The sequence below is a fragment of the Osmerus mordax genome, chromosome 26 (assembly GCF_038355195.1).
Source record: "Osmerus mordax isolate fOsmMor3 chromosome 26, fOsmMor3.pri, whole genome shotgun sequence".
In the NCBI taxonomy this organism is placed as follows: Eukaryota; Metazoa; Chordata; class Actinopteri; order Osmeriformes; family Osmeridae; genus Osmerus; species Osmerus mordax.
The window spans coordinates 1,878,209-1,901,547 of record NC_090075.1 but is presented as its reverse complement, the minus strand read 5'-3'; the positions used below and the strand labels follow the sequence as shown (position 1 = coordinate 1,901,547).

General features: G+C 51.6%; 1 protein-coding gene across 2 annotated transcripts in view; it reads right to left on the bottom strand.

The window, feature by feature from the left end:
* Positions 1 to 503: 503 nt before the first annotated feature.
* The window catches only part of xpr1a (xenotropic and polytropic retrovirus receptor 1a), a 52,307-nt gene continuing 29,471 nt past the window's right edge, over positions 504 to 23,339 (bottom strand). Inside the window, exons 3-15 of one of the 2 annotated variants that reach the window (XM_067229949.1) lie at positions 13,327 to 13,428; positions 10,722 to 10,942; positions 10,460 to 10,609; positions 10,302 to 10,385; positions 10,051 to 10,132; positions 9,563 to 9,750; positions 9,228 to 9,407; positions 7,335 to 7,517; positions 7,021 to 7,207; positions 1,974 to 2,140; positions 1,176 to 1,315; positions 768 to 989; positions 504 to 561 (exon numbers count right to left, since the gene is read on the bottom strand). In XM_067229949.1, the coding sequence (XP_067086050.1) occupies positions 504 to 561; positions 768 to 989; positions 1,176 to 1,315; positions 1,974 to 2,140; positions 7,021 to 7,207; positions 7,335 to 7,517; positions 9,228 to 9,407; positions 9,563 to 9,750; positions 10,051 to 10,132; positions 10,302 to 10,385; positions 10,460 to 10,609; positions 10,722 to 10,942; positions 13,327 to 13,428 (1,964 nt within the window). Of the gene's footprint in view, positions 562 to 767; positions 990 to 1,175; positions 1,316 to 1,973; positions 2,141 to 7,020; positions 7,216 to 7,334; positions 7,518 to 9,227; positions 9,408 to 9,562; positions 9,751 to 10,050; positions 10,133 to 10,301; positions 10,386 to 10,459; positions 10,610 to 10,721; positions 10,943 to 13,326; positions 13,429 to 23,339 lie in introns of both variants that reach the window. The other variant, XM_067229948.1, reaches the window with a different exon arrangement.

Here is a 23,339-nt window from a genome sequence, read left to right as displayed (position 1 = left end):
AACGCAGCTTCGAAGATTTGCAGAAAATTAATTGAAAAAACGAATATACAATCCAAAATATTATTAACAAAATGTCAACAACCTAAGTCTGTTATTAAATGAAAACAAAATGACTCATAGTAAAATCCTAGGGCAGTGTGGTATTTCCAAAGATGTGCCTGAATATATTTCCCTCTGTGTGTGTGTGTGTGTGTTTATCATCTGTATCAATACTGTGGTTGTGCTTCAGCAAATATGTTTATCTCAAAATCACGATGTCTGTGTGTGTGTGTGCATATGTTGATGTGAGTGTGTGTGTGTTGGTATGTGTGTGTGTGTGTGCATATGTTGGTGTGTGTGTGTGTGTGTGTGTTGGTGTGTGTGTGTTGGTATATGGTGTGTGTGTGTGTGTGTGTGTGTGTGTGTGTGTGTGTGTGTGTGTGTGTGTGTGTGTGTGTGTGTGTGTGTGTGTGAGAGAGAGAGAGAGCGAGGCAGCAGTGTGGTCGCCTCCTGAGAAGCCCAGCTCAGCTGAACGCCTCGTCGTCTGTGTCCTCGATAAGAACCTTGGTGTCTTTCTTGGACCTGAAAAACACAACACACACACAGATAATCATACTAATGTATGCTTAACAGGTCCCACTCTCTCTCTGCCCATCAGGGAAGGCTTGAGGTCTCTCCTGGGTGTGATCCTAATGTCATCAACCCAAAAAAGAAAAGAAAAAAATATACATGCGTGTGTGTGTGTGTGTGTGTGTACATTGTGCACTGGTGTGCGTGAGAGGACGTACTGCGAGGACAGCAGCGGTCGCCGTAGCGACAGGCTGTAAGAGCGCTTCCAGCTCTTCTTGCCCTGGCGGTTGCGGACGCCGTCCTCCTGGTCCATCATCTGCTCCAGCAGCGTCTGGTCGTCTGCGTTCAGGGGAGCCACCGAGATGTCCCGCACCGCGCGGAACTCTCCACAGTTATTCAGGTGCTCGTTCTCAAGACGGAAGAAGTTCCACACAAAACGCCTGAGGGGGTGGGGGGTAGGGGAGGGAGTGGGTGGAGGGTAGGGAGGAGGGGGAGAGGGCGATAGGAGGAAAGAGTGCATGTGTGAAAGGCAAGGAGAGTGGACCGTGAAAGAGATGAAGGTCTCAAAACAGAGAGAGAGAGAGAGAGAGAGAGAGAGAGAGGGTGAGAGTGTGTGTGTGTCCTACCTGAAGACCTCGAGGGGAGCCAGCACGGTGGCTACGATGTCGCCCACTGAGGGGATGCTGGTCATGGTGGTCAGGGAGATCTGGATGGTCCAGGCGAAACGCAGGATCACGTCCTCGATGATGGCGCAGTAGTAGTACGCCTGGGGGGGCACAGGGACTACATTTTACATTTACATTTATTCATTTAGCAGACGCTTTTATCCAAAGCGAATTCCAAGAGAGAGCTTTACAAAGTGCATAGGTCACTGATCATAACAACAAGATAGCCAAAAAACATCGCGAGTAGCCAAAACATGAAGCACACATTGTGAACAACCAAAGTAAGTGCCAAAGGGAAGAACCATAAGAGCATGTAGTTAAACAAGTCACAACCAAACAACATGAACAGCTATAAGTGCAAGTGTACCTGTGGGAAAAAGCAAGCAACAGTAATAAAACAATATATCACAGCGAGAACCAAAAATTTAAATCAGTTACCACTAACCACAAGAGCAACAAGTCTCTAAGCAAGAGTCATTGTGATCCTTGAGGAAACTAACATCGGGTCAAGCGGACCGTTCCTAAGTACCGTTGTACTCCCGGAACAAGTGCGTCTTGAGCCTTTTCTTGAAGGTGGAGAGACAGTCAGTGACTAGTGAGTCTGTGTGAGAGTGTGTGTGTGTGTGAGAGGGTGTGTGTGTGTATGAGAGAGTGTGTGCATGACTCCTCCTCACCTTGTGAGGGTAGACAATCTCCTCCCTCAGTGTGTGTGTGTGTGTGTGTGTGAGAGAGAGTGTGTGTTTGTGTGTGCCTCCTCACCTTGTGAGGGTAGACGATCTCCTCCCTCAGGAAGGTGTTCTCTCCGGCCCCGCGGTCGAACAGGCCCCAGTCCATCCTCAGGTCCCAGATGAGCGTGTACAGAGAGCTGACAGCCGAGAAGATGATGAGAAGGTACAGGAACATGTCGCTGTCTGAATGGCCCTGCTCTGAAACACACCAGGACAGAGGCAGTCTCAGCGTGGATCGGGGTCAGAAGGGGTTATCGGTGGTCACAATTGCCTGTCCCCCTCCCTCCCTCCCACACACACACACACACACACACACACACACACACAGTAGAATGCAGGGCTCATGTATTTAAACAGCTATTAGAGCGTCAGCAGTGGACCGCCATGATACTCCCAACCACTAGATGGAGCACCTTCACCTCCAATAAACAGGACAAGCAAAAGCTGACTCATGTCGTTCAATTCAAATAGGAATAATCTCTTTAAATTTAGGACTGGTCTGTATATGTTTGAATTCAAACTCTTTTTTGCCTTTGTCTTTTTTCCTCACTTATAACTTCAGTGTAACTTCAGTGAGATCAGTGTGACTTCAGTGAGATCAGTGTGACTTCAGTGAGATCAGTGTGACTTCAGTGAGATCAGTGTGACTTCAGTGATGTCATCAAGTCCAGCGATGCAAAGTTGTTTACTTGAGTGTCGACGTCTTCTTCACTGGCTGCCGTGGTAACCGTGCTTCCCAACAGTCGCCACAGCGTCCCACTGTGCCAGCTGTACTGTCCTGTCATGTTGATGTGTGTCACAAGCGCCGTGTTGTGATTGGCTGCCACCCAGGCTTCCCTGTCCCCTGCTGCTGCTGTATACACACTTCTCAGCCTGGGGGGTTAGTGTGTGTGTGTGTGTGTGTGTGTTTGAGGTATTCTAAGACTGGATCTCTCTGAGCGGACCAGCCTCCCATTGTGACAGAAAAGAGCTGTGTGTGTGTGTGTGTGTGTGTGTGTGTGTCCATGTGCCCTAACACATTGTGACAGGCTTGCATCCAACAAAGCAACAGGAGACCATGTAGTCCTCGCACGCATGGCAACGGCACCAATCACCCCCCCCCCCCTCCTCTCTGTTAACTAGGGGACCTGTTTAGACCAACATACACAGATCAGACAAATCAGTAAACCTGACAAGAGTTCATCCAGCTCTTCTGCTGTGTGATCCACTGACGCCCGTGTGTGTGTGTGTTTAGGTGTGGCAGGTTATCGCTGGGCTGGACTCAAGAGCTCAGACTTTGAACCTTGGACAGGCAACTGTGTCTGTGTGTGTGAGGTAGTGTGTGTGTGTGTGTGTGTGTGGGGGGGGGTGTCTGTGCATATGCTTTTGTGGCAGACTGGGTCGATTCATAGCCTACACGGGTGTACAAACACACACACACACACACACACACACAGAAGGCTGATCCATCCATCATGGTCAAATCATCCCACTTACTTCCCACCAGGAGACAGGGACAAACCCAGGGTCATCCCTCACAGATAACTCCCCCCCCTCTCTCCCTCTTCCCTCCCTCTCTCTCTCTCTCTCTCAGTCCCCAGTGTGTCCCCAAGTCACCCCTGCCTCTTCCTGGCTCCCACACAGTCCATATCCCATATGTCTTACCAGTAATGTCCTCTCTGTACCTCCATATTAGTAGTATTTTAACCTCACTAATAACAAACATTTTTGCCTCCACCAAACCCTACAGACGGCAGGTAAGGCAGAAAGCAAAGTGACATCGAACAAACAGCGTGAGATGAAAACAACACGCTAAGAAACGGCCCCATCTTCATCTCATCTTCAGGAGAGCTCTTCAGCCCAGAGTCCAGGGGTAGTGGACATCCTTAGGGCTAGCTAGCCCTAAGGAGCTAGCTCCTAGGGGTCCTTGTGGCTAGGGGCTAAAACCTTTACTTTAAGGCTACAGAGTGACTGACTCGTGCTGACTCATGCTGACTCGGCCCCCTACAGCATTATAGTGGGGGAGCTGTGGGTCCCTATGGCTGAGAGCTCATGCCACCAGTTAAAAGGCTAACGCTTAGCGTGATGCTAACCGATCCATACGCTCCATTAGACAAGACCCTACAGGGCTGAGTGGGGCTTCTTGGTCATTGAGTGCTCAATAGGGGTTATCGGTGGTCACAATTGCCTGTCCCCCTCTCCCTCCCTCTGACACACACACACAGAATGCAGGGAGCATCAGCAGGTCCTGGCATCCAGGAAAAGTAATCAATCCCCGCTCTTTAGTGTCTGGTTGTTTGTTATCTACCTCTGTGGTTGTCTTGTAGCACTGCACAGGTAATTAAGAACCTGCTTTGGCACCTTCTTCCCTTGTTTTTCTATCGATTCATTTTTTTAATCTGTCTTCTCTGCTCATTTATGTATTCATCCACGGACGCACTCATCCATCTATAAATTAATATATTCATTTATTTGTACATTTATGAATTGGTTAATTTCATGTGTAGCAGAAAGCTAGCTCTCAGCGTGTCCGGTCAGTACCCCTCCCAGAAACGAGTGATGGAAGAGATGGTAGAGTGGATCTGGTCTGAGCAGGGGTGAGGCAAGGGTCAGCCCATATCAGATCAGTGTCTGTGTGTGTGCGTGCGTACGTGTGTGTGCGTATCCTATGTCTATTCCAGCAGTGTACGTCCACTAGAGACGACTGTACTCTGGAGTATTTCTGCCGCAGGCACGTAATTACAGCACACACTCCTCCAGCAAGCCCTCCCTCCCATTGCTCTCCTTTAACTAGTCCATCCTCCTCTCCTCCCTCCCTTCCCTCTCTCCGTACAGCTCCAGTCTTTTGTCCTCTGACATCCCTCGCTCCCTCCACTCCTCTAGTCCTTCGTTCATTCCCTGGTTTCACTTATTCTGGTTCATTTCTGGGTCCCACCTCTCGGCCTACAGTAGATCTCAGCCAACAGTCTCGCCATCACAAATCCCACTCCTCCTTTCTCCTTCTCCCTCTCTCTCCTTTTCTCTCTCTTTCCTTCATCTCTTTCTTCAATAAAACTATCATAGCCTATAGCAGTATAGACAACACAGCAGTATCTCTGTCCCTTTAGCCTGGCTGGTTCCTATGGGGTTTTATTAGCAATAGAGCTAGCGTTAGCACCAGGCTCCCCTGCATGCTAAGCAGCTGTGCGGATAACCCTAACGCACAGCAACACATCCCACACTGATCCCCGATCAAGACTAGGCTGACGTCCTGGATCGCCTAGAGAGCCAGGATATCCTCATCGCACAACAGCTGAATTAACGTAAACAGTTAGGCCTCAAAGCTCACATCCTCGCCATCTAACACTACATTCCTATGAGTCACAATCCAACGTTATCTGGGCAAGATTCTATTTTTGCATCTGTTTTGTGTATCCGGCTAACTGGCTCTCTAACACGTTTTCTTGGCCGTACACATCAGTTAAAAGCGATGTTTTGAATACCAAAACAACGCTCCCTGGCAGAGGAGCACTCCCCCAGCAGACGGAGGTAGCTCCTGCTCCGAGGGGAGAGCAGGTCCTGGGGTTCCTGGAGGTCTGGGCCTCGGCCACAGGCCTGGCTGCAGGGAGGACAGCCAGAGGGCATGTCTGCACAGAGCCGGCAGAGCTGTGACGGCAGGAGACCAGCTGTGAGGACAGGACCTCACGCTGTCGTGCTCTGCTCTGCTGGCTGGCTGGTGCTAAAACTAGATCATATTCACATCCAGGGTACACTCTTTAATCCACCTAAGCTTTGAAGAATGTGTTCATTCTAAATAAATTAATGAATCAATAGGAAATGTACTTCAAACATCTAGTGCTATAGATAACTAACAACAAACACTTTCCAGAACACTTGGAATTTGTAGTCATGCCAACAACGTAGAGTTAAGTGATCATTTCTTGTATTCCTCTTGGTTTCATCTTTTCTTTCATGCTCCCTTCATCCCCTCTCACTTAACCCCCTCTACCTCTCCATTAGCAGGAGGAAAGAAAGGAGGGATGGAGACTTCAGACGGCATAGAAGATGAGAAGAGGCTGCTAGCCAGGCTGGAGTCGTTCAGCCGGGAAACCTTCTAATGGTTTGCTTCCTCCAACAACCCCACACCTCTCCAACTCCTCTTTCTCCCTCCCTCCCTCCAGCTTTCTCACTCTCTCTTCCTCCGTATCCGTTGCCTTCTCATGTATTTGCATTATCAAGAATGGTTGCACACACAAACACACATGCTCACGCACGCACACACAAACACACACACACACATGCTCACGCACGCACACACAAACACACACACACACACACACTGATCTAAATTCAAATCAACGAATGAACCTGGAGGTCCTGCTGAGATGTAACATTTGGAGGGTTGAAAGGTTGGGCTCAAGTTAGAAGGAGCTGGCATTTCCAAGATAAATATATAATTGTGCCATGTCATGGAATAGCAACCACATAAACTCCATACTGGCAATAACAGCTTAGCGAGTGCCTTTGAACTCAGTAGTTGGGACAGAGCTGTGAGGCTTAGCTAGGAGACAAGCATGGATAAGTGAGTCTCTGTACACTGTCTGTCTGTGATAAGACTTCTGAATCACAATAACCTGGATCGAATTGTCCCGCTGTCTGGAGGGAAGAGCCTTGACTTCTAATGACGACATCCCGCTTGATAGTCCACTTTCTTCTCTCTCTCTTTCTCTCTGTCTACGACATCCCTCTGTTCTCTTGCTCTCTCCCCCTCCTCCTCCCCCTCCTCGTGTTACTCTTCCTCTTCATTCCCTCTACTTATCTCTCTCTCTCCCTCACCCCCTCCCTCCCTCCCTCTCCCTGTATTCATGTGGAGATGTTGTTCCTCTCTGTCTCCTGATTGCTGCCTGAGTCTGTACACCTCCCACGCATCCTTCTACAACACTCTGCAGACCGCTGCTCAGTGTCTCTTACAGAAAGCTACAGGGAGAAACACTGTCTATCAGACAGACCAGCCCTGGGTATCCTAGGTACGGTAGCTACATGTATCCAGACTGTTTGTTCAACAAGATTGTCCCACAATCCCTTTCTGTGTGTGTCATACTGATGTGTGTGTGTCTTACCTCTGTGAGTGCTGTACAGGGCAGCGAAGGTGACCACGAAGAAGGTGGTTGAGTATTTGCCGGCGTTGACCAGGTGAGGGAATGCCCGCTTGGTGTCACGGTAACGCCTCAAACACTGGACGAAGCGGAACCAGGCGGGCAGACACTGGATGATGGCACGCAGGCCGTACGAGTAGGAGTGGCACATGTAGTCACCTGGCAGGGGGAGGAGGGGGGGAAGATGGTGTAACCAAACTGTCTGCTGATTTTTGAACAAGTGAGCATTTGTGTGTGTGTGTGTGTGTTTTAGGCATGTGTGTGTGTGTTTTAGGCATGTGTGTGTCCTCACTTTTGTGGACAGGCAGCAGGCCGTCTCGTTCGTTCCACTTGAGCTCAAATACGTAGAAGCACACCAGGTACTCCAGGTCCATCAGAACGATCACCAGAGAGTTCAGCTGGTCAGCCAGCCAGAAGTCTGCAAACTCCACGCGGTGGAACGGAGCCGTGAAAACACGGAACTGAGGGAGGAGAGGAGGGGGAGGGAGGGAGGGAGGGAGGAGGGGAGGGAGGAAGGGAGGGAGGAGAGAGGGAGGAGCGAGGGAGGGAGGAGAGGAGGAGGAGGAAGGAGAGGAGGAGGAGGGAGGGAGGGAGGCAGGGAGGGAGGAGAGAGGGAGGGAGAAGAGGAGGAGGAAGGGAGGGGCAAGGGAGGGAGGAGGAGAGGAGGAGGTAGGGAGGGAGGGAGGGAGGAGGAGAGGAGGAGGGAGGAGAGGAGGAGGGAGGAGAGGAGGAAGGAGACATTCATTACGAGGAGTCACATCAGGTGAGAGATCTCGTCTCATCCAGTAGGGTGGTTGTGGTCCTGGTTACTGACCAGGACAGGTGGAGGGGCCCATACACTGCACACCCCGCCTCCCGCATACACCCCCACCCCCCTCCTCTTCTTGCTGCCCTCAGGCTCACAATGACATTCACCAGCTACTGTACCTTCCTGTACACACACACACACACACACACACGCGCACTCCCTCACCCTTACCTTCCCCTCACACACACACACACCTCCCCCACCCATACAACTGAGCCACAGATGTCAAATGACTATTGATCCATCCCATAATATATACTAACTCCTTTGCAATATATATTCTCCCGACCCCTGCCAATCTGTGTCTGTATTGATGGTATTGATCGTGTCTCCATCCCATGGCCTTCTCTGGGACAGGCTGGTGTCAACAGCAGAGGTGTTCATTTCGAAGACAAACACTGCAGAGCCTCAGGTGGATTCAGAGGTTTGTCTTTTCATCTCAGGACATGAAATATCTGACTGACTGACTGACTGACTGACTGACTGACTGACTGTCTGACTGTCTGTCTGTCTGTCTGTCTGTCTGTCTGTCTGTCTGACTGTCTGACTGTCTGACTGTCTGACTGTCTGACTGTCTGACTGTCTGACTGTCTGTCTGTCTGTCTGTCTGTCTGACTGTCTGTCTGTCTGACTGTCTGGAGGAAGGCTCCCTCCAAGCCCAATCAGGACTAAGTAACACTATAGAGAGGCTGGGATACGGCCGGGGGAGAGAGAGGAAGAGAGGAGGGCGGGCGAGGGGGGGGGGGGGGGGGGGTGAGCGAGTGGGATGTGCTTGGAGGAGGGGAGGATGAGCTGGTGATGAGTAGAGGAGAGAAAAGATGAGAGGAGGATAAAGAGAGGAGGATGGGGAAAGGGAGGGCAAGGAGAGGTTTGGGGGGAGTGGAGAGGAGGGAGGAGGGAGGGAGGGAGGAGGGAGGGAGGAGGGAGGGAGGAGGGAGGAGGATGGAGGAGGAGGGAGGAGGAGGGAGGGAGGAGGGAGGGAGGAGGGAGGGAGGAGGGAGGGAGGAGGGAGGAGGATGGAGGAGCGGGGCTGCATCCTGATGGATTCATCCCAGTAATGATTGCGCGGTCACACACACAGCTCCCATGAGACCAGGCTGCATTCTATTACCCCCTCTGGCCTCCCTCCCTCTCCTACAGGGGAACCTTTCCTCTGCCCCCTCCTCCCTCCTCCATTGCCTCCCCCATCCCCACCTCCCATCAAGCTCACACAAAGAAAAGAGGAGGTCAGTACAGACATGAGATGTTGTACGGATATCTGTGTACTGAGAAGGCATGAACCTGTGCACACACACACACACACACACTCTCACACACACACTCTCACACACACACTCTCACACACACACACACACACTCTCACCAGCAGCTTGAGCAGCCAGAAGCGGGACTTGTAGTAGCCGGTCTTGAAGGGGTTGATGAGGAAGAGGAGGATGAAGCCGTAGAAGATGAGAGGGTTGATCTGCATGGGCAGGTAGGTGAACTCTGAGTACAGACACGACAGGATGCTCAGACTCCACAGCACCCCCAGGAAGCCAGCGATCTGGAGGAAACACACACACACACACACACGCATCAGAACCATAACCAATACCACGGCAGTAAGGGCGAAGGGGTAAGAAAGCAGGTGTTGTGTGTGTGTGTGTGTGGGGGGGGGGGTTAATGTATGTGTGTGTGTGTGTGTGTGTGTGTGCAGACCTCAAACAGGTGCTGGTGGGACAGGTTGCTCCGGGGGTTGAGCTCGAAGATGAGGACATGGTTGACCCCTGCCTGCCGCCAGCCGTACGTGTTGATGCCCAACAGGAAGAGGAACTCGATCAGCAGGAAGCCGCCACGGTAGATCCGGACCAGGGGCCACATGTTCTCACGGCTGATGAGCACGATGCCTGGGGAACAACAAGCAGGCTCTCAGGACCACCACGGAACCTTCTAGCACCCTGGTACAGCTGCTCTCAGGACCACAACAGAACCTTCTAGCACCCTGGTACAGCTGCTCTCAGGACCACCACGGAACCTTCTAGCACCCTGGTACAGCTGCTCTCAGGACCACAACAGAACCTTCTAGCACCCTGGTACAGCTGCTCTCAGGACCACCACGGAACCTTCTAGCACCCTGGTCCCCCTGCTCTCAGGACCACCACGGAACCTTCTAGCACCCTGGTGCAGCTAGACGGGGGGGAACGTACCGGTGAGGATGAAGGCGATGGCCAGCACGATGAAGACTCCACAGTACAGACCCACACGGAAGGTTGTCCAGGCCAGGGCAGGCTGGGGAGGAGAGAGACAGACAGAATTCCAGACAGACAGAAAGAAAGACAGGCATTGTAGTCAGTATTGTTTAAGAGAAGATGGACCAGCCTCCTGGTTGAGGTGGGAGGGGGGTGGGGAGGGGGGGGTGGGGGAGTGGGGGGTGGGGGAGTGGGGGGTGGGGTCTCACCTGTGCCGCCCCTAGAGGAGGAACTCTCAGCCTCTTCATGGCCTTCTGGCGATCCCCTCCTTCCAGCTCTGCAGTCACCAGGGCCTGGGGAGCACACACACCTGGGTGAGCACTGGACCTCTGCGTGTGTGTGTGTGCGCGTGTGTGTGTGTGTGTACCTCAGTCTCAGAGATGAGCTGTGTGATCTTCTTGCAGGTGTAGAAAGGTGCCACCTCCACCTGTCCCACGCGCCAGTCCGCCCCGCGAGGAGTCTCCAGGATCTTGTCATGCTTCTTCAGAATCTTCCGGAAGCCGGTGAAGTTCAGGTTCTAGAAAACGATTCAGAAATCAAGAGCTGAGAAGGTTGTGGGGCTGGAGTTGTCTTGGGAGTTGGGTTAAGGTCAGAGTCAGGGGTTAAAGGTGAAAGGCCCAGGGTCTAACCTGGTAGTTCTGCAGCAGGATGAGGCTGAGGTAGAACTCTGAGAAGGCCAGCTGCAGGTCCTTGATGTTGCGGTGCTTGCAGCGTTCCTCCTGGGACAGGTGGAACACGGTCTTGCGCTTACGCAGGCCCTGGGGGGCGTTGCTCTCGCGCTGCGCGTCCAGAGACGACTGCAGCTCATTCTGCAGCGTGGCGAAACGACGCTGAGCCTCAGCAAGCTTTTCTACACGGAGAGAGAGAGAGAGAGAGAGAGAGGGAGAGGGAGAGGGAGAGGGAGAGGGAGAGGGAGAGGGAGAGGGAGAGGGAGAGGGAGAGGGAGAGGGAGAGGGAGAGGGAGAGGGAGAGGGAGAGGGAGAGGGAGAGGGAGAGGGAGAGGGAGAGGGAGAGGGAGAGGGAGAGGGAGAGGGAGAGGGAGAGGGAGAGGGAGGGAGGGAGGGAGGGAGGGAGGGAGGGAGGGAGGGAGGGAGGGAGGGAGGGAGGGAGGGAGGGAGGGAGGGAGGGAGGGAGGGAGGGAGGGAGGGAGGGAGGGAGGGAGGGAGGGAGGGAGGGAGGGAGGGAGGGAGGGAGGGAGGGAGGGAGAGGGGGTGTTTTATAATTGTGTAACAATGAACAGAATGCAGAAACACACACACACTCTACACTACACTGCACACAGACACACTCTACACTGCACTGCACACAGACACACTCTACACTACACTGCACACAGACACACTCTACACTACACTGCACACAGACAGACACAAGAGTTCACACAACCTGCTTCAGAGGAATGCCTGGATAACAGCAGGCCTCTGATGTCTATATTTAGAGTAATCTCCATGTGAAAACCAGCGCAGGCCATCCCAGCCTGGCTGTCTAGACTCCGCCCCCTCCTGTCTGCCCTCCGTGGGGGCGGAGTCATGTCATAACCAGAGGCGTGAGAAAGTCACGACTCTCCTCGCCTCGTCTGAGAAGGAAGCACTGAACCATGGGTAATGGAGTTTGTCTAAACGCAGGTGGCAGGTTGGAGAAAGCCTGGTGTGGTTTTAGAAGGATAAAGGAAAATGCCTGGGATAAAGGGACATTGCAAAACGCTTTGAAACCGGTGCAAGAGACCCTCTTTGAAAGGTTTTAAAGATTTTTAGGGTGCGGGAGAATGGTGAAGATATTTGTTAGGAGGATCCAGGAGAACTTTCTCCACGCTTCCTGTTGGTCCTGTGATGACTGTGCTGGGTGCAGTGTGCTCGTTCGTGAGGAGAGCTGATGGAGGTGTAGCAGGGTGAGATCAGCAGGTCAAGAACTCTTCATAGAGATGGAAACAAACTTGGAAGAGATGTTGGCGGGGGAGGATGGCTTACGTAAAAAGCCACACTTACTGTTCCTTAGCCCCCACACACACACACACGCACGCACGTACACACACACACACGCACACACACAGAGACTCTCTGTAAATCCACCATGAGGAGAGCAGAGAAGTCTGTCAGACAGGATTAAGTCACTGCTTGTTTCATCCCAACATCAGTCTGGTCTGGTACAAACATTGAAGAGACAGATTATCATCCACTGAAACTGACTGACTGACTGACTAACAAGGTTTCAACGCTGAGATAAACTTCACCATGGTAGTGTTGCCTATATTTGGCTCTGAACTTCACTACAGTTTAACTACATAAATCTTCTGTTTGCCTCCTACGTCTCAGCCAGTAAATTATGAGCTTGTTTTGCAAATACTTAAAGTACACAGTATGTTGCTAGGCAGTCTTGGTTGATTAGACGCAGTTCCAGTGACCCCCTCTAGGGGCAGAAGCGCCCCCTCAGAGGAGAGTCACAGAAAAAGTTCAAGCCAACAACAGAAAATCGTATCTCATGTTACACCACTCACATACTCTCTCTCTCTCCCTAAATTACTCCCACCAGCATATCGCCCGGCTAAATCTGTCTCCCCGCATTAGACACAACGTCAACTGACACAAATGAGGCACATGCCATGTTTTCTGCAGGCATGACACGGTGGAAAGAGACCCGCGGTGTTTACGACAGCGAGAGTCGTCACTGAGGAAACTCTAGCGCTGCGCGACACGCTACACGGACGCACGCTGAGGAAAACCTTGCATGAGCATATAAGGCTGGTGGACAGGCTGGGAGGAAAGTCCAGGCCTTCATTGGGCCTAGCTAACCCCCACTTTACATTTAGTCATTTAGCAGACGCTCTTATCCAGAGCGACTTACAGTAAGTACAGGGACATTCCCCCCGAGGCAAGTAGGGTGAAGTGCCTTGCAGAAGGACAGAACGTCATTTGCATGGCCAGGAAACGAACCGGCAACCTTCTGATTAATAGCCCACCCTAGTTATGGATGGATTAAGCCATCTTGACCCCGGTTGACCTTACAGTGGGGGTGAGTCGTGGATTAATGATGAAGCACACATCCTGAGCTACTGCCTTGGAGGAACTTTTTAATTGTAATTTTTGTCTACTTTTTTCAATATATTTTTGGTCGCATTTCTGCCTTTATGATGTTTTATGCCAGAGATGGAGAGGGTGTTTGGAGAAGAGAGAAAACATGGGGAGAGAGAGCGAGAGAGAGAGAGAGAGAGAGGGGTGACAAGGGGGGGAACCGTACCTGAGTAGAACGTGTTGATCTTCAGAAGCTCCTTCTCGCACGTCTGGAAGAACTTCTCCTCAAACTTGGCGTAGTACCTCTTGACGGTGTCCTCGTCTGTGACTGGGGGGGGAGGGGGAGGGAGGGGGGGAGAGAGAAAGACAACAGAGGTCAGAACGCTGGACACCAGGTGTGGCTTTCCAGAGCTGCACACAGCGAGCACTCTTTAAATACATCACAGTCCTGCATTCTGCAACCAGAGACACAGAGGGAAAGTCAGCTGTGTGTCCTCGTGTTTGAACTCTAGGGGTGGTCGGGTAAGCATGATTTGATACCTGTAAAGCCTGGGCTTTAGCTTAAGGGGCTAATGCAGTCTCCAGTCAACTGCCTTCAGCATCACATGATGCACTGGAGGAGCAGAGCTGGACCGTACATGGCAATGTACACGGTGCGTTTGATTCGTCTGAAAGCTCACGTTCCTGGGACTGTTCCGGGGGTTACGTTGCCCCGGGTGGATAAATCAAACACACCCCCAGGGAGCCAAGCGATCTGCTGCCATGGTGATGACTTTAACAGGCTGCTTCCTGTCTCACCTCTGGCACGGGGGAGATCTCTGCTCGGACTGAGCCAACCGGATAAGCATCGATGGGCTGCCTCGTCTAATATGCTGTCTCATTCAAGCAGAGACCGGGAGGGCTTAGACTGGGAGTCAGTGTGTGTGTGTGTGTGTGTGTGTGTGTGTTTTCAGTAAGCAGACTCCCTTCTCTCCAACCAGGGTTTCTTGATGTCTGCTGTATATGATATCCCCCCAAACCCTAAACTTAAAACCACCTCGCACACACACACACACACACACCCTGACAGACAGATGGGCAGACAGACAGGGGAAAGCTGTCAGTGACACAAGACAGCGTGTCAACCTTTCGTTATCTAACACTGACACCCGATCATTTTAACAAGCACGCCTTGTCATTCAGGACTTGTCACCCACTCAGATCAATGCTCTGCTTGTCAGACTGGCTGGCCGGCTCCGATACGGGCCTAGAATCACTGATATATCGCTGAACATAAATGTCACGGAGAAACAACCAAACCAGTCTACCGGCCGAGCCGCACCAAAGATACATTCAGTAGTTATGTCGCGGAGCAGGAGAGGGGGGGGTTGTGATAGAAATGTAAAGTCTCGAGTCAGACTAGGTTTCAGGAGAAAATGTTAGCCATCAACTGAGGTGAGCGTTCAACACAGGCAGAAACCTTTCCATGAAGGCATTCAATTCTGAGCTGGGTAATAGGAAAGATAGCCCTGGGGCGAGGGGCTGTCAATATCCCCGGCTTTTAAACACACACTCACGCCCATGCGTGCACACACACACACTTAAGCACAACAGTATGTGCATGCGCACGCATTCTCCCTCCCTCACACACACACACACACAGCGAGCCCCTGAGTGCAGGTGGTGAAGGACTCGAAGGGTCCCAGAGAGCCAGAGAGCCGGTGAAGCATCTTGGAGCTTTACACGGAAATAAATGAGATCTACTCAACAAAACGATTAATGGAGAATTTAATCAAATCACACTGAGTGCTTCAAAATGCTTTGTAGTGAATTCTAGAGGCTGGGGTCTATCGATACAGTACAGTACTGAACCACTCAGTGACGGGATTGGAGGAGATGGTGGGGGGGAGAGGGGGGGGGGGGGGGGGACATGAAAGCCTAGAAGAGAGTGTAAGGATGAAAGAGAATGACGGAGAGGGAGTGACCTTTGACCTCTCACCTTTCTCTAACCCACTGATGTACAACACAAGAGACAGCTGCACCTTAGAGAATATACCTGTGTGTGTGTGTGTGTGTGTGTGTGTGTGTGTGTGCAGGCATGCTATTCTTCTGTATAAATCTGCATATCATGAGTGTGTGGGTCTATGCCTATGTGTGTGTATATTAGAGGGTGTGTGTGTGTGTATATTAGAGGGTGTGTGTGTGTATATTAGAGGGTGTGTGTGTGTATATTAGAGGGTGTGTGTGTGCTCTCACCCGTTTGCTACGTGACAACAAAGCTGTGAAAGCTCGTCTCACTGCGACAGTCCTGAATCAAGGTATGATTCATACAACGTTTACACCATGTCTTCACAACCAACATTCAACCTGTCGACCATGTCCCCCTCCCTTCCTTCCTTCCTTCCTTCCTTCCTTCCACACACACACACACACACACAGAATCTTCTAACAAGCAAAAATCCTAATGGCTTAAAAGAGAGGGTTTTTTCGCTCAGTTTCATCAAAGGTGTGTCGGCTCTCCACAGCTTCCTTCTCCAGCGTAGACACACACACTCCCAGTATGGGTTCAGACAGGCGCTCGTTACTGGAACAGTGTGTGGTCGAGGAGGAACAGATCACTGTTTGAGACCCTCTGTACAAACACACACACTCCACCTCCTAGTGGCCCTGTTCCTCTCGTAACAGTGTGTCCGCAGCACAGTGTGAACTCCGCAACCAGAGAGAGATGGAGAGTGAGGGAAATAGAGAGAGAGACTAAGAGAGGGGGAGAAGAGAGAGGGAGAGGTTGGGGGGAGAGACTGAGATGGCTTCCTGAGGTGCAGTACTGTGGACAGCTCCGCCCCTGGTCCCTTCCCTGCTGTTGGCTCCTCTGACCATCACACGGGGTCCGTAGGATGAGAAACACAACCTCCCACCTAACTCAACACGGTCTGTGTCTGTGTGGATCATCTGCCTTCACTCAGACAAAGAAGCGTGGAGATGGTTGTAGAAAAACAAGTCCTGCTCTATTCCCCCCGTGGCTTGTTGGTAGGCTGAGGGAACACAAGCCGCTCCCCCTCGCTCCTGCTCTCTCTCCTCCTCCTCCCCCTCTCATCCCTCCTTCTCGGGCACAGATGAATAAATGATGAGCATTAGCAGTCTCCCCCCAGACCTCCCTTCCTCCTCCCCCTCTCCACCCCCCCCCCCCCGCACCTCCCCCCTCTCCTTATATGGGCTTCCCCTTAACCCCACCCCCATAAAACATTCACATAAATTCCTCTCGGAGCTCCCGAACATAACACCGTCCCTCTACACACACACACACACACACACACACACACGAGGCTGTGGTCCGAATTCTCCTGCCCATCCCCCCATGAAGGTGTTTGAATACAGGGAGTCAGGTGGCTGAGCGGTGAGGGAATCGGGCTAGTAATCCGAAGGTTGCCAGTTTGATTCCCGGTCATGCCAACTGACGTTGTGTCCTTGGGCAAGGCACTTCACCCTACTTGCCTCGGGGGAATGTCCCTGTACTTACTGTAAGTCGCTCTGGATAAGAGCGTCTGCTAAATGACTAAATGTAAATGTAACATGAGCATGTACAGTCTCAGATTCTGCACACACGATCAGACACAGCCCCCCCTTCCCCCCCCATGTCTCACACTGTCTGTATTTAGATTATATTTTCCACAAAAAAGATTCAGAAGGTTGAGGGGAAAAAAATCCCAAAAGTTTTGAAAAGGTTTAAAAGATATTTTCGAAAAAAAAGTTTCATATTTTTTTTCGAAAAGTTTTGAAAACGATGTTTTAGGACGGCGGGACAACGTTCATTTCGAGCCCTGCCTCCCCATGTGCTGCTCCACTTAACAGTAGCATCAGTCAAGTATTCAGGCAGAGACATGCGGTGGGAGAGAGACATGGGGTGGGAGAGAGGGGGGAGAGGAGAGTCACTGTGTGTGTGTTCAGAGAGCAGATATCATCTTGTAATTATCCTCAGGGTGTAGTCTGGCTAGAATATATGCCAGGCCATAGATTTCTCTCTCAGAGACACACACAGCTATAATTTTACACTCCATCCCGCCCGGTGTAAAGCCTCATCATGACTGCTTATCAGCCGTGTTAATGTTGCGTCCTCTCGGTCTGAGCTGTCGTTCCTCCTATCTCCCTCCTCCAAGCCGCTCAGGACACATTACAACAGAGTACAGGACTGTTCCCTGCTCATTACAATAGACTAACCCACGTTTGGCTTTTGTACAACATAACAACACAAGACATTCAGTTACTGTGGGTGTGATGATGGTGTGCTGGTCTCGCATGCTGGGAGAGGGGGGGGGGGGTCTCTGAGGGCAGGCAGGGTCAGGGTTGAGGTCAATTTAGATTAGTAATTCAAGGGGAATTAAATCAAATTCAATCGAAGGGTGAGTCTGTGTTTCTGGGAGTAAAGGAAGAAAGAGAGAGAGAGAAAGAGAGGGGGAGAGACAGAGAGAGAGGGAGAGAAAGAAAGAGGAGGAGAGAGAGGGGGAGAGAGAGGGGAAGGGAGAGAGAGCCCCCCCCAAACACAGAGGTTCCTCAGGCTGTTCTACACATCCTCCCACCTCTCCTGACACACACACACACACACATACAAACAACCCTCCCATCTCTTCACTTGTTTCCCATTGCCCCTCCAGCCACAATTAATTCCACCAATCAGAGTGTGTGTGGATCCAGCAGAACATTAAGAATGCACATGCACCAAACCGGGCTGCAGTGCCCACAGGAAACACCTGCTGTGTCCCAGACCCACTATCAGCACCGCACAGACCCAGCCTCGCCACACACAGACTGGGGAATCACTCATTCAAACAAGAGACACTTTAGGGGTTAGTTTCATTAGTGGGAGTGCGTGTGTGTCAGTGGCTGTCTGTGTGTGCGTGACGTGTACGTGTGTGTGTGTGTGTGTGTGAGAGGTGTATTCCCGTCAGCCTGTGGTCACAGCACCAGCTGGGTGACATTAGGGACTGGGAAAAGAACCTGGTCAGATGGCGTGTGTGTGTGTGTGTGTGTGAGGATCCTAGAGACAGGGAGGTCCTTGGAGACCAGAGCTTTGATCTCTCACTCAGGCTAGCTTCGACACTCTATTTCTGTTTTTACATGTATTATTTAACCAGGCAAGTCATTAAGAACACACTCCTATTTAGAAAGGCAGCTTGGGAAGAGAGAATGCTGTTGAATAAACCTCCTTGTGTCTGTCAGGGGTCTACAGCAGAGCTGATCCTAACCTGGACCAACCCTCCATCCTCTCCTACAGGAACGCGACCTGATTCGATGTCTCAAAAGCGAGTCCACTCTGCAGAGAGCATCAGCACCATCGAGAAGTTCAAACCCCTGTCCAAGGTCCTGAAATCCTGCCTCCAACTCAGACCGCACAGAGACGGGAGGGTGAAGCAGGATTGAGGGCAGGGTGTTCTGGGTAAGCGTTCTCTGATAGGAACAGGCTTCCAGGACGTTTGTTGAGCGCACCAGGGCATGAGGAGGGCTGATCGACAACACGGCGAACAAAAGACAATTGTATCGTTCCATACATCAGCCTTTACAGGCTGCCTGCATCTCTCCCACTGCATTACAGATCAGCTGTTTTCTTTTCGAAGTTCTGTTTTTAATGACTCTCTCTTTCTCCTGACCTCTTACCGGAGTATAACTTTACAACAAAGTCTTTGTACCAATTATCTCAGTTTTAAGTATTTGTAAAAGGAGTTGGCCATCAGAGAGGGAATGCCCTTGTTCCAGGGCAGGAAGTCTAAGTGGGTCATCTCTTCTAACTTTGTCCTTAAACTATCTTTGTTCTCTTAGTCTTCAGATGATCCTGTAAAAGATTTAGGGACATTTGGGGTGGAAACATCGTATTACCGTGTGTGTGTGTGTGTGTGTGTGTGTCACAGCAACACAGCCTGACAGTTCCAGTATTTCGGAGGCTTACTCACAAACCTGGGAGCATGCCTTCTTCTTCCACACACACAACCTTCATCCTCACACAACTACGCAGGAGAGACATTCTGAACTACTGAGACCCTGTTATGTGTGTGTGTGTGTGTGCGTGTGTGTGAGGGCGGCTACAGCCAACCGATGAAGACTATGGAGGAAGTAGGCCACAAACGTTTCCTGGCATCAGGCGTACGGGATTCCACAGAAAGCCATGTCATCGACCAGAGGACTGATGGGAAAGGTAATCACCGCCTGTTTTTTACTGTCCCTCTGAGGGCGTTGAATCCCCCCCCCCCTCTCTAAGTGTCTTCTCCAACTAGACTCAGAGGAGCAGGAGAGACACGCATCACATCCTCATCGCACTCTGGAGGAGCTAGAACTCAGTCCGTTCACTTGATGCAGCGCTGACGTTCTCTAGATCTCCAACGGTGAACTGGAAACACCTCGTCTTGTGGTTCCTGCGTGTGTTTGGGACGGAAGCTTCTGTCGAGGTGAGGGTTAACCTCAGGGAGTAATCGCTACGGTAACATCCATCCTACAGACAGATCAATGTTATCTCTGATTATCTCCTGCTCGTTCCGTGAGTCGTTGCTCAATGAGTGTGTGAGAGAGGGTTTACTGGTGTGTGTAGGAGTGTGGGAGTGTGCGTGCGTCTGCAGGTGTGTGTGTCTGTGTGAATCAGCAGGTGTGTGTGTGTGTGTGTGAGTCAGCAGGTGTGTGTGTGTCTGTGTGTGTGAGTCAGCAGGTGTGTGTGTGTGTGTGAGTCAGCAGGTGTGTGTGTGTGAGTCAGCAGGTGTGTGTGGGTTATGAGCCCCCGCTGCTATGAAGTGTTATCTCTGTCACACCAGAGAAAGTTTGGACCAGTCCTCTTGTGCTTATCCACCAACCCCCCCCTCCCACACACACACACATTCCCCCATCAGCCCTTGAAGATTAGGGCTCTGCTCCATGTCTCTCTCCCCTCCTCCCCCTCCCCAGCTAAAAAGAAAAGTCAGTCTGATAAAAGGTCTGATTGAAGGACACCCTCTCTGCTCCCAACTGTCACTCTCCCTATCTGACACCTTTTCTCCATCAAACTCCTTCCGGCCCTCGTTCTGTATGTATCTATGTAGTCTCAGTCTCAGTCTCTCTCTCTCTCGTCCATTCCTCTGTGCTGACCCTGAGCCAGTGTATCGGATTTCCACAGCGGCACGAAAACACCATAACAGTTGAAAGCCGGAATCGCATCACCCTTATATTCTTGCGGTATTTGCTCGCACGTACAATTCTACACATGCTTGAACCCAGTCCATTAGCATGCAAATTGGCTCAGATTCAATATGGTGTCTAATATCATGTTTCCGCTGGCAGTGTAGCGTGGTGGGGATAATGTGGTGGTTATTGCCTTGGCTGAGCCCTCAACACAGGAAGAGACTGAGTGTCAGTATGCAGGAACACGCACACCTCACTTCCTGTCTTCTACTGAAGCAGGAGCCAATCTGATCACAGAGAGATTAGACGGGATTCACTGGGGGGGTGGGGGGGGGGGAATGTCAGGGAGGAGAGAGGGAAAAAGAGAGAGAGAGACACAGAGAGAGAGACAGAAAGAGAGGGAAAAAGAGAGAGACAGAGAGAGAGGTAGGGTTTCTCTTTGATACCTCACACCACACACATTATATTTCACATCACATATCTTATCTCCTTAACACTGCTAAGCTACTAGCATGCATATCTCCTGACTACAGTATTAGACCTATGGGATGAAACATTGCTGACTAGCATCTGGAAAGTTCATCTTTATTCTTCTCCAACATGGTAGACCTGTTCCCTAGAGCTCACACCTCAGGGACCACTACCAGCACAACATATAGATCCACACAGGCCTCCACACACACACGCACACAAGCCTCCACACACACACACACACACACACACACAAGCCTCCACACACACACACACACACACACAAGCCTCCACACACACAACTAATGTCACACTGCTACACACTCGCGCTAGCACTCAGCACCATGGTGCAGTCGCCACTGTTAGTGTGTGCTAGCAGCTGTCTAGCTCTGCCCTCTGAGACTGGCTACTCTCAATGAAATGTCAAGAGAAGAGAAAGAGAGAAAGAGGAGAGACATAGAGGATGTGAGAGGGGCACACCATTGGAACTGCAGGAGCCCTGGTGCTGTTTGTGTGTGTGTGTGTGTGTGTGTGTGTGTGTGTGTGTGTGTGTGTGGAGAGCCCTAGACAGTATGGCACCACATGGCCTGAGGGGTGGAGGAGGGGAGGGAGGGAGGAGGGGTGGAGGAGGGGAGGGAGAGAGGAGGGGAGGGAGGGAGAGAGGAGGGGAGGGAGGGAGGGATGGGTGGGTGGCAGGAGAGAAGGATGGAGAAGAAGGGAGGTGAAGTGGAGCCAGATAAACGGAGGACAATCCACTCATCCCTGACCGTCACTGCCATCCTCCCTGTTTAGACCAATCACAGGGGCTGGTCCTCCAGGGCACCTCCCCCTTGCCCTCTCCCTGTCAGAGGAGCGCAGACACCAGGGGTGTGGGACTGGGGTGGGATCGCAGCAGCCAGGGCAGGGCAGGCAAGGGCAGGGCAGGCCAGGGCAGGGTGGGGCAGGCCAGGCCAGGCCAGGGCAGGGCGGGGCAGGGCAGGCCAGGGCAGGCCAGGGCAGGCCAGGGCAGGCCAGGCCAGGCCAGGGCAGGGCAGGGCAGGCCAGGGCGCTCAAGGCAGCACCTCATTACACTGACGCCTGGGGGCCTGATTAGAGCAATCAGCTTCATGTCATTCTCTCAACACACACAAGTGCCCAGGCTGGACAAACACATATTGATATTAATGGCTGTGTTTAGGCGTGTAGGAGGATATGAAACGGCTGACTTCTCTCCAGACGTCTTGTTCACCGGGCTGGCACAGGACGAGAGACTGGGGGCTGTTTTCTCCTTGCCCCCCACCTCCCTCCCTCCTCTCCTCTCCCTCTCCCTCCCCACCTCCCTCCCTCCTCTCCTCTCCCTCTCCCTCCCCACCTCCCTCCCTCCTCTCCCTCCCCACCTCCCTCCCTCCTCTCCTCTCCCTCTCTCTCCCCACCTTTCATCTCTCTCTCTCTCTCTCATTCTGTCTCTTGTTCTCCTCCTCTCCTCCCTTCTCTCTCAGGGCTGAGGGCTTTTGCATCGTCTTACATCAGATGGTACAGCTGCAGTAGTTCTCTCCTCATTGTTCTGACATGAATGTTGTTGAGAGTCCATGGACATGTTTGCTATTGTACTCCATTTCCTTGGTAACTGTTACCTAGCACTGCAGGTTGATGGATGGGGGGAGGAAATTAGCTGTCTATTGTCAAATAACTCAATTTCCCAGGATGCCATAGGGTGAGCTAGGGCCTTGCTCAGAACTCAGGGGTCAAACTCCTGAGAAAAAGCCAATCTCGTTTGACCTTGACTTACTTCTGAAAGAGTCACAACACGTGGACAACACAGCGCAGAGAAGACGTTTCTCTCCAGGTTGAGATTCAAACCATCAGAAGAAAATTACAACCCAGACAGCTGGCTTGCACAAAATAGCCGTTTCTGCTGTGTGTGTGCAAGTACATGTGTGTGTGTGTGTGTGTGTGTGTGAGAGCGCGCTGCTCCAGTTTGCAGGGTTGGCTGCCAGTGACATTGTCATTATCGACATCTCGCTCCCCTGCTCCCTTAGCTGCCGTAGCCATTAGCAACCACCTACAGGAGCCCAGCCTCTCTGCTCAGCCAGCCAATTGCTTTCACATGAGTGTGTGTGCATGCATGCAAATGAGCAGGTGTCCAGTAAGAGTGTGAGTGTGGTTGTATGATTGCTGTGTGTGCGTGTGCGTGTGTGTGTGTGTGTGCATATGTAAGCCTATTTGTGTTTGTGTAATTGCTGTGTGTGTGTGTGTGTGTGTGCATATGTAAGCCTATTTGTGTTTGTGTAATTGCTGTGTGTGTGTGTGTGTGTGTGTGTGTGTGTAGGTGCATATGTAAGCCTGTGTGTGGTTGTGTAATTGATGGGAACATGATTGTGACATTGTTGACCGTTTCATATCTAGTGCCTGCATCCATGAGGCCGCTCCCCATGGTAACTGCAATAAGCCAACCATCCCATAATAGTATGATCCTAGAAGAGAAGGATCAAGAACAATCTACAGACGGAACAGTCAGCACTGAGGAATCAATAACCGCTGATTAGGACCCAGTGTCTTTGAATTGCATGGCAAGCAAGACCCTTGGTGTGTGCGTGCGTGCGTGTGTGTGCGTGCGTGCGTGCGTGTGTGTGTGCGTGTGTGCGTGTGTGCGTGTGCGCGTTTGTGCGTGTGTGT